Here is a 10,676-nt window from a genome sequence, read left to right as displayed (position 1 = left end):
TAATACATTGCTGGGTGTGTACATACATATTTTTATATATATAGATATAGATTCACAGTGTCTGTCAGGGTGTATGTGTGTACACATACAGTCCACTGTGTTTGTGTATATGTTTATATATGTGTGTGTATCTGTGTGTATATATATATATTTTATATATATATAATACAATACAATACAATACAATATATACATATAATATATATATATATAGAGAGAGAGAGAGAACTATATCCCTCAGTGCTGGTTAATGTGTGTGTATAGACAGATGATGATAGATATCCCAGGCTTTGTTACTCTGTGTGTGTGTGTGCATGGGAGGGGATTATATATATATATATGTGTGTGTGTGTGTGTATCCCCCAGTTCGCATTAGTGTGTGTAGATATAGATATATAGAGATATATCCCAAAGTATTTGTTAATGTGTGTGTATGTGTATATAGCTATGTATAGATAGCTATATCTGTGTATATATATATACATATATATGTATATATGGCTATATATCCCACAGTGCCTGTTAATATGTATCTATATAAACTATTTATCCCTTTGTGTGTGTGTGTGTGTGTGTGTATAGATTAGATAGACAGGGAGACATAAACACAAACACACACACACACATATACATATAAGTGCATGTATATGTATGTATATGTGTATATATAAATATATGTATATATACCTGTGCATGCACATGTACACGCTCCATGGTGTCATGTGACAGTGTGCGCCCACAAGTGTGTCTCAGGGGTGTGTGTGCACACGTCTCAGAGGTGTGTATGTGCACACACGTGTGTCTCAGTGCTGAGTGTGTGCACAAGTGTCCCAGTGTGTGCACACACGTCTGTCTCAGGGCTGAGTGTGTGCACACACGTGTGTCTCAGGGCTGTGTGTGTGCACACGTGTCCCGGTGTGTGCACACACGTGTGTCTCAGGGCTGTGTGTGCACACACGTCCCCTGCACTACCGCCTGTGTCCGCCAGGTGGCGGCCTCCCTGCGCTGGGTGCGGTGAGCCCGGGGTGTCCGGAGGCGCCGGGGCAGCGAGAGGAGGCGATAAACACATAAAAACTAAAAAAAAACCCCAAAATTTAATCCCCACGGGGCTGTGCTGCTGTCCCCACCCCTCCCGTGGCCCTGTTGCGGTGGCTCGTGTGGCTGCGGTGGCAGCTGTGGTGGCAGTCCTGGTGATGGTGGCACCATTGGGTGACGGTGGCATACCCGGCAGCAATGGCCTCGGTGGCTCTGGTGACACTTCTGACACTGATGGCAACCGTCTGACCACGGCTGCACGCTCCTCCACAGTGTCACCCCTGGCTTGGTGGCAGCTGTGGTGGCCCCAGTGGCTGCGCGTGCCCGTGTCAGGTCCAGCGCTGGCCCCGGTGCTGGGCGGGTGACGGGGGGGCCGGAAGGCAGACAATGAGCAGGGCCTTATCTCACCCCCCCAGCCCTTCCTGGGGCCACGGCTGGGTCCCCCCCCTGGGACGGGGTAAGGGGGACCCACCCGAACCGAGGGCTTGGAAGGAGCAGCTCCTGCTGGCACTGAGGATTCAGTAAGTTTATTTACAAATAATAAAAAGCAAAATAAATACAAAAAAAGTCTTAAAAGTACAGCCCAGTGTGAGGGGGGGTTGGGCAAGGGGACCCGGGCTGTGATACTTCATGGTCCCCAGTTGTGGCCCCACCAGGACGGTGAGAATGCAGGATTGAGCCCTCCCCTGTCCTCAGGGGGGGGGGCAGGGGCCATAGCACCAAAGGGACGGGCAGGGAGGACAGTGGGAACCCAACCCCAGCTGGCAACACCCAGCCTTGGGGCTCCCCCATCCCTGGGGACACAGATGAACCCCTTTGGGCATCACTGGGTTTAACCCCCTGCTCCAGGGGTGCCTGGGAAGAGGGGAGCTGGAGGGGAGACAGAGGGATGCGGAGCCCTGGGGGTCCCACTGCAGGGCTCCCCCATCCCCCTGCCAGTGGGTGGTGAAGTCATCGGGGGAGGGGTACCCACCTTTGGAGGAGCCCCCAAAGCCCGGGGGGAGCCCCCAGCAGAGGATTTGGGGGTAAATCCCCTGGGATGCAGGAGCAGCCCCCGGCCACACGCCCCGCTGCACCCAGCTGCTGTGTCAGCACAGTGGGGACAAACAGCCCCCAGGGATGGGGACCCAGGGGACAGTCCCAGCCCCCTGCCCAGTGGCACAGGGGGGGCCCACCCCACGGGTGCCCTCAGGATGGGAAGGAGGGGCTGGAGTGCGGGGGGTAGGGCCCTCATTGGGACAAGGACATCCAGGGGACCCCCTGCAAGTGATGGTGGGGGCTGCGGGCATCAGGACCCTCACTTGTGGGGCATGTCCTCCACACTGACACGGCCCCAGACCCCCACCACAAAGGTCTCCACCTCACACTCGTTGACCCCACGGGCGATGCGGAAGTGTCCACCCTCGCCCCACGTTGTGCCCCACGAGTTGGCTGCCGTCTGCAGAGGGGACAGGGGAGACACGGTCACTGCTGGGTGGCCCTGCTGAAAAACTACTCCCTGCCCCCCCCCTCCATATCTCCAGCCTGGATCCCACCCAGACATTTGCAAAGCAAGGACTGAGCCCCAGCAAACTCCTGGCACCCACCAACACTCACCCAGTATTTTTGGGTCTGGCCATCAGGCAGCTGCTCCTCTCCCCACCTGCAGCAGGAGAGCAGGTTGCTGAGTGGGGGTCCCCAAGCACCACGTTAGCAGGGTGCTGGGTTGACCCCACTCATTTCCTGGCCCCGGCACCTCCCCGAGGGCCAGGCCAAGATATTTACATCCGTTCCCGAAATACAGGCAGGAATATTTAGCCATGGGGAGGAGGAAGGAAGCTGCCAGCACAGGGCAGCCTCTCCACTCCCTTCCTCAGGCCCTGCACCTCCATCCCACCTCCCTCCTTCGAAGGAGCTGAGCACAGCACACTCATGGCACTTGTGGGGCAGCCCCTGGCAGGGCTCCCCAGCATCACACCCTGCACCCTCCTTCCCTCCCTCTGCCTGATGGCAACACCTTCCCTCCCACAAAGGAGAAAACTCCCACCCAGAGCAGGGATCTTGATACCCCCCACACACAACCCCCCCCACACCTACCCAGTGATTTTGACTGAGTGGGTCCCGTGTCTCTGGTGCTTTGGCCCCTTCCCCTCAGCTACGGGTGTGTGCCGATAGATCCCACTCTTGTACATGAAGAAATCCTCGTGCACCTCCAGGATGGCTGCAGGCAGGGGGACAGGGGCTGAGGACACTGTCCCTGCTCTGAGGGCAGGGGGCTGTGTCCCTCCCCAGGGAGGAGGACATGGGCACTGGGGACACAGGGCATCACCCAGGAGGAGGGAAGGGAGCAGCTGGATCCTCCCCCTGGGCAATGTGACAAGACTTGGAAGAGGATTAAAAATAAAAAATAAATTAAAGGAAAACCAGCTGCTGAGACAGAGATTAAAGCTGGGGAGTTAATGAGCAACAAGTGCCCGTGGGGGTGGGCAGCGTGACGGACACCCCGGGGCACGGGCTAAACATTAAACAGGGAGAGCAGCTGGGGGGGTGGTCCTGCTCCTCACCAACCTCACGCCCCAGCCCATTGCACCACCAAGTTCTGGGGTACACAGGGGGGTGCCCATGCCAGCTCCCTACCTTGCACAGGGCCATTCTCCAGCAGCTCCTTCATGATCTCCTTCTCCTGCAAGCACAGAGCAGGGTGGGACTGGGTCTGGGACCCCCAGCACTGCCCCTCCCACCCCCCCAGCAGAGGGTGTCTGGGAGATGGGAATGGGTGGAGGAGATGGCACAGCAGGGCAGAGCTGCCCCCCCCGGGCTCTGCAGTGGGGTTTTCCCAGCTTCACTTCCAAAACTTGGCTTTCCCAGGCAAACCACCCCAAGCCAAGCTCCCCACACTAAAGAGCTCCTCCTTCACCCGGGCTGGCAGGCTTTTCCCCATCCCACCCCATCCCGTGGGCACTCACGCTGGAGGAGAGGCGGTAGGCAGGGGTGGATTGGTAGATGTCGTTGGCGTGGGTCTGGGGGTTGGGGCAGTGTGCCGTGGCCTGACGCTTGCCCCTGCCCGTGGAGCGGCTGTGCATCATGCAGGGCTGTGCTGCTGGGTGGCTCTCCTGGCTGGTGAAGGGGTAGCACTCGTCTGTCACCACCCTGTGCACCAGGGACAAGGACATGAGGAGGGGAAGGATCACCCGGCATAATCCCCAAAACCCTCTCTCCAAAAGACCCCTTTATCCTCCAAACGCTTTATCCTGAAGACCTCCCTCACCCTAAAGACCCCCTGTCCCCCCATCACCCTAAAGACCTCTTTATCCAAAAGACCCCCCTTGCCCTAAAGAACCCTTTATCCTACAGATCCCTCTCCATCCCCCCTGGTCTCCTGTTCCCCAAGGAAGAGGATGCACACATCGCACCCTGGGTGCTGATCCCAGGCTCTCTCCAGGTAACCACAGCCTTGAACCTCCTTTTCCCCCCAGTCCCATCCCCACTCACCCCCTCCGGCGCAGGTACCACCAGGCACCATCCAGCCGCCCCCCACTGCAGCCCCGCTGGTTGCGGGTGTCACAGGACAGGAGGTTTTGGGGTGACAGGGCGGGTGTCATGTGTCCCATGGAGTGGATGGAGATGCGATCCGAGGCGACAGCTGGGAGCAAGGAGGGGGTCAGGGCATGGTGGATGCTCCCCCAGGGCCTGTCCTGCTCCCTGGTCATGCAGTCCCTGTTGGCCACCCTGTCCCCATCCCATTCCATCCCACCTGCTGTGGAGAAGGCCCAGGAACCAGCACAGTTGCCCTGGTCCAGGGGCTCGTGGATCATCCCAGGCCACTTGGCAGCTGCATCAAAGTGTCGGGGCAGAACCTCGTTGGAGTCCATGTTCATCTGCAGAGGCAGAGCAAGAGGTGAGGGGTGGGTGCTCATGGCATGAGGACACCCCTGCTTTCCCACCCCCCACACTGCAGCAGCCCATCCCCAGATGGGGAACCTCAGAGCCACACTTAGCAGCCCCCAGCCCCACTACTGGACCCCCCCAAGGAGGGCACCCATAACACTGACTGAGAGCAACCAGGGTTTGGGTGCTTCCTTGTCCCAGAGCAGCCAGATCCTTCAACTTCCCCCAGATTTGGGCTCCTCAGCCCTGGCAGTTCCTGGGGCAACAGCAGCACCGAGTGTGGTCTTGGGCTGCTCTACTCAGCCACAAATGCACAGCACTGGGTGTCTTGAGCCCCTCATTGTGGCCTCTGGCTCATGTCCAACCTTTCCGCTTCAAGGAGGGGACGGGGGGGACAGTGCCCCCACCCTGGCCATGCACAGCTCACCCTTCCTGGGGAGGACACAGCACGCAGCTTATCCCAGTGCAGGAAACGCCTCTAAAATTAAACCTTGCTGGAGTCAAGGCCATGGCACATCGCTCCCACCCCTGCAGCCAGATCCCACGGGACCCCCAGCTGCTGCCCACCCCCACTGGGGGGGGGGGGGATGGTTTTGGGGGCAGGCACCCCCTGCTCTCAAAGCACTGGTGTTGCTGGCTCTGCCGACTCAGCAGCTGGGGGACTGGCTTTCCGATGGGAAACCAGCACGGAGGAGAGGGGGAAAAAACAACACCGGGCAGGCAGGGATTGTCAGGGGGAATTTGCTGAGCTTCTGTCTCCAAACACAAGGGCTGCCCACAGCACCCACCCGGCACAGCCCCTTCCCTGCCTCCCTCCCCCCCCCCCCAGCCTGCTGAGCCCCTTTCCCAGGGTTGGGGACACTGCAGGGACATGGCCAGCTGATGGGATGAAGCCAATGGGACAGGCAGGCTCAATGCCTGGCGTGCCTCAGTTTCCCCTTGCTGCCAAGGGGTGACTCACGTGCATCTCATTCATGTTCATGACAGTGGCGGAGGGTCTGAAGGTCCCCAGGCGGTACCGGATCCCGTCCTCCAGCGTCATGCCCCAAAACTGGCTGTAGTTGGCAGCTCTCCAGCTGTGTGGCAGGAGGGGGAGTGCGTCAGAGACATCCCAAAAAGCTTCAAGGGGCAAAGCATCCCTTCCCCCTCCTCCCAGTACCCCGTCCTTACCCGTAACTGCCCCTGTTGATGGCATCAATCAGCTCCCCATCCATCAGGCACGCGTGGTCCTCGCACTGCCACTGCCCCCCGGGGACACAGGTGCTGCAGGGGGGTGGCATCAGAAGGGACACTCAGACAGAGAGGGACCTGGGGTACCCTGGGTGAGTGCTGCAGCCCTGTCCCCCATCATGGGCAGCCAGCAAGGCTGCTCCAGGGTCTGCAGGTGACTTGGCACCTGGGGAACAGGTGATGCTGGTCCAGGAGCCAGCAGGTAACCCCTTGCATGGCTCTGGGGGTGTGTCCCCCTCTCTGCCCCAGTCCCTGCAGGAGCCCGGAGGGCAGGCAAAGCATGGGACTGAAAATCAGCTGAAATGCAGCCAGGCCTGCAGACTTCAGGGCAGGATGCCAGGCTGGGGATGGGATTCAGGGACAGCTGTCCCCCCACCCCCCGGGACAAGCCACTCTGGCTCAGCCAGGAGCCCTGCAGCACCCATGGGGAGACCCAGGCAGGGGTTGGGCTGGGTGGGCATGTGCCGGGTCTGGGACCTCCTGGGGAGCCCTGTGCTCCCCCCACTCAGCCAGCAATGCTTGGCATGCTCCCTCCTGCCCAATTCCCGGCACACTCTTCCCTTTTATGGAGCCATGTGAGGCTGGAGCTTTGGCCCAGCCCCTGCCCCAATCCCACCAGCAGCACCTGCACCCCCCACCCCTCAGTGCCCCCCCATCCCCAAGATGCACTGGTGACCCCACATCTGGCTGTTACCCTCTGGGGGGGGGTGGTCCCATGGGAGCTCCCAGGGTGCAGCCAGCTGGGTGCCCACAGCAGCCCCCTCTGATTCACCCAGGCATTCCGTTTGTCCCCCACCAACCCCCCCAGAGGATGGGTGGGGACTCAGTCTGGGGTGAAGCTCTGCAGGAATTGCTGCTCTGCAGGTGCCAAGTGTGGGGGAAGAAAGTTTTGGCAGAGGAGCCTCAGCCCACGAGTGCTGTCGGGGAACAGATGCTTTCCCAGGAGCAGAGAGTTCACAGCTCAGGGTCCTCAACCTCCCTTCCCCAGGGCCTGGAGACAATCAATCTCCAGCCACAGACCCAGATAAACACAGGATGGCAATGGGGCCTCGGGGAGGGGGTCGAGGTGGCTTTTCCCCTCCAGCTTTAGCACACATGCCTGCACACACGTGTGCACACACACGTGCTCGTGCCCTCACACACCCCACACAGAGCCTTTGATCTCCCTTATCTGCTGCATCGTGGGGAGGCAGCCAGCCCCGCCGTGTTTGCTCCCTGTCTAAGGGCAGATCCTTGCCTGCAGGTTCCCCTATCCCCCACACCTCCAGGATGCCATTAATACCACTGCAGCCCTTCCCAGATAAACCCCACGCTCACACCAAGGGCGAGCTCCTGGCACCCAGGCAGAGGCAGAGCCAGACTGCGGCCGCCTGGCAGGGAGCCTCCAGCTGCAGACACGTCCCGTCAGGCTTGGGCAAGCTGGGCTAGCGTGGCTACAAAACCCCCCAGCAGCACTAGGCCCACGTGCTCGCCCAGCAGAGCGAGCAGTTCCCACAAAGGCATATGCCAAAATTTGGGAAGGGCTCGAGGCCCTGGGCTCTCTGCTCCCAATATGTCGGAGCAAAAGCGTTTGGCACTGGCTCCCACCACCCAGCTTGGGTCCTGGAGCGAGCTGCAGGCAGCCCCAGCACTTGCAGACCCCCCCAGACCCCTCTCCATGGGTGGGCAGGTGCTGGCAGTGTCCCCATGGCACTCACCACAGGTTGCAGTTTTCCTGGTATGTGGCTCCAGTGGGGAAGCTGCGGCCAGCACGGGCACAACCTGGATGGGAGAGGGGAGGGTGGCGATGAGCACCTTCCTGTGCAGGGACCAGCACCCCCATGGCTCCAGGGGGAGAAATAAACACGGTCCTTAAAGCCAGGCAGTGCCCAGCAATAGGGATCAGCACCAGGGCTGGAGCAGGGCTGGCCCAGCATGGGGAGGGTTAACAGGGGGGGTCTGGCAGGCACAGCCTGGCGGGACAGGGATAAAGGGGCCAGTTGTACCCAGAAGCTGGCTCTGCTCTGCAGGGACTTCTTAGAAAGCCTTGTGCTGTGCAGGGGGGGCTGCTCGTGCCCCCCTCTCAGCCCCAGGAGCCCACACCAGCTGCTGGGGGGGTTAAGTCAAGGCCAGCGCCTGCCTGCCCCAGACATGACCAGAAAAGCTGGGGTGGAGCCCCCCTGCCCTCTGCTGTGCCCTCAACCCTCCTGTCCCTGCAACCCCACCCATGGAAAGGTGCAGGGAACAGGCTGTGGGTGCTTCCCACCCTGTTTTTGGGAGCCTGGCCCCAGCCCAGCCACTTTGCTCGAGTTTCCTCAGCTCCCAGGGGTTGGGAGTGACTGTGCAGCACGGGCAGGGCTGAGGGGGAGCTGCACCCACCATCCCGAAGGGAACCAGGGGCATCACACAGCACACGGGGCACCCACAGACCCCTGCCCCGCTGGGCTGGAGGTGCCTCACCTGGAGATTTGGGGAAGGGTGCCGGGATGCCCAGGCAGTACTCCCAGAAGTCAGGGCAGCAGTCAGAGACGGTGCGGTTGCAGAAGAGGTCACAGTAGCAGAGGGTGTCATGGTAGGGCACGGTGCAGCCGTCGTCGCGGCCGCGGCAGCAGACATCCCCTCGCTGGCAGTAGGACCCCCCGGCATCGTAGACCCCGTGCTCGTACAAGCCGGGGGCCAACTCCCGGCGGGTGCGGACCCGGGCAGCCCGAGAAGCCTGGGCTAGTAGCCAGAGGCAGAGCAGGGCCCGCAGCAGGCCCATGGTGCCAGCAGTGTCCCCAGACTCGCAGCTGCTGGAGAGGGAGAACATCGGGCGGGTGGGGGGGCAGCCAGGGGTCCTGTGGGCACAGGGCAGCCGCAGCCCCAGCCCCAGCCCCACCCCTGCCAGCACCCAGCACACTGAGACCCGTCCGGGGGCATCTTGGCCTCCACAAAACCTCCCCCAGAACGCTCAAAGTCCTCTGGCTTCTTAACTCCCCTTGCGACCCCCCCAGCTGGGAGGAACCTCAGCGCGATGCCCTAAACTCCATCTGCCCCTGGGTGATCACTCTCGGGGCAACCGAGGGGCCCCGTGGCCACCCACCCTTCACCCCCCCTGCTTCAAAACCAAAACCCCGGCGGGACGGAGCCCTCTAGGGCAGGCGGGAGGGGCTGCCCGGGCCCCCACCCCAGCCCCAGTTGCGGCGGCGGTGCGGGCAGTGCGATGAGCTGCCGGGTCTCAGCCCAGGGAGTTGGAGGGGTGTGTGGTTAGCCCGGAGAACCCGCCGGGCAGGACCCCCGATTATTATTATTATTATTATTCCCACCACCACGAACACCCCCCAGCCCGTACCTGCCTCGCCCGCCGCTCCGCTCCGCCGAGCCCCTCCCCCGGTCCCGCCGCTCCTTATAGCCGCGCCCCGGCCGGGGGGGCGTGGGGAGGTGCCCGGGGCAGCTGCGATCCGGCCGGTCCGTGCTGCCGCTGCCCCTCCCCGGGAGGAGAGGAGCGGGGCGGGGCGGGGGTCGGGCCCGGGGCTGCCCTCGGAGCCGGGGAGAGAAAATCTGATGGTCCCCGGTGGTAAACCCCCCCCCAGTCCAGTTCCTCCAGCACCTGCCCCCTGTGCCCTTGTAAAATTGGGAGGGGTCCCTGCCACCTAGACCCTTCCTCCCCACCCCCACCTCTGCTTCGTACAGGGGATTCCCCACGGCTGCCCGGGACAGGTGAGGAGAGAAAAGGGAGGGGGGGCTGCATGACTCTCCCCTCCCAGCACCCCTGCTTCAGTGGGGGCAGCTGGATGAAAGTGAGAAGGGGACATTCCAGCCCAGGACAGAGTTGCTGTCACTTGAAGTAAGTTGCTTGTCCCCACTGCTAGTGTCCAAGCCAAGTGTTCCAGACCCAGGAAGAGGAGTCTTGGCCATCCCATGGCCTTCAGTTCATCCTTCAGCACCCACAATCCCTGCAGGGCTTCAGCTGCCAGTCCCAGGACTCCTGCTTGGCTCTGTCCCGTGAGGAGTATCCCAGCTGCTGCCAAAGGATTCCTCGAGGATGCTTCATGGCAGCTAGGACAGGAGGCACCAAGGGTGGTGGGGGGAGCAGGGTTCCCTGGGGGGGGAGCGGGGTTCCCCGGTGGCAGTAGGAGCCAGGGCAGGAGCTAAGCCCAGGACCACGGGCTGGAGGGCCCCCAGGTCTGCACCCTGATTGTGCAGTGGGTCAGGGTGTGCTTGCACCCCAGTGCCCATGTGTGGGGAGCACCACACCCCACTAGGCAGGAGCATTGCCTGCCCCCCGGGACCCCGGGATGGTCTGGGTGCCTAAGTGAGGGTCCTGCAAGAGACCCACATGCTGGGACCCCCACCCAGCTGCAGGGCCAGGGCTCTGGGAAGGGCCTTTTCCTGTGAGCACGGCCTTGGGCAGAGCACGACAAACTGGAGAGCTGCTGAGAGCCTCAGGAAGGAACTTGGGTCCGTCCTGGAGTCCAGTCCGACTGTCTCCAACCACACGTACTTTCTCCATGACTGGACTGATAGGAATCCAGAGTGAGTCACAAATTCCCCAAGACCCCTCAGGGGACAAAGCAAAGCCACTG

General features: G+C 61.3%; 1 protein-coding gene across 2 annotated transcripts; it reads right to left on the bottom strand.

Moving 5' to 3' along the window:
- Positions 1-1,542: 1,542 nt before the first annotated feature.
- Positions 1,543-9,466, bottom strand: TINAGL1 (tubulointerstitial nephritis antigen like 1). Of its 2 annotated transcripts, XM_030464208.1 has the most exons (12): positions 9,443-9,466; positions 8,572-8,903; positions 7,830-7,893; positions 6,073-6,165; positions 5,864-5,978; positions 4,769-4,892; positions 4,507-4,657; positions 3,981-4,164; positions 3,652-3,697; positions 3,112-3,235; positions 2,632-2,677; positions 1,543-2,473 (listed from the first exon to the last, which is right to left on the bottom strand). In XM_030464208.1, exons 2-12 carry the CDS (start codon positions 8,870-8,872, stop codon positions 2,333-2,335), a joined length of 1,389 nt encoding a protein of 462 aa, XP_030320068.1. In that variant the 5' UTR covers positions 8,873-8,903; positions 9,443-9,466; the 3' UTR covers positions 1,543-2,332. The 2 variants fall into 2 exon arrangements, with proteins under 2 accessions (XP_030320068.1, XP_008491113.1); XM_008492891.2 differs by lacking the exon at positions 9,443-9,466 and having other exon boundaries at positions 8,572-8,935.
- Positions 9,467-10,676: the final 1,210 nt, after the last annotated feature.

The sequence above is a fragment of the Calypte anna genome, chromosome 23, assembly GCF_003957555.1.
Source record: "Calypte anna isolate BGI_N300 chromosome 23, bCalAnn1_v1.p, whole genome shotgun sequence".
Classification (NCBI taxonomy): Eukaryota; Metazoa; Chordata; class Aves; order Apodiformes; family Trochilidae; genus Calypte; species Calypte anna.
This window is presented reverse-complemented; position numbering and strand designations above follow the sequence as displayed.

Coding starts and splice junctions, on each gene's coding strand:
- TINAGL1 (XM_008492891.2), bottom strand. CDS start 8,920: ATGTTCTCCCTCTCCAGCAGCTGCGAGTCTGGGGACACTGCTGGCACC. Junction 4,893..5,863: donor TGAACATGAATGAGATGCAC/GTGAGTCACCCC, acceptor CTGCCTCTGCAG/ATGAACATGGACTCCAACGA. Junction 4,165..4,506: donor TGGTACCTGCGCCGGAGGGG/GTGAGTGGGGAT, acceptor CCTGGTGCACAG/GGTGGTGACAGACGAGTGCT.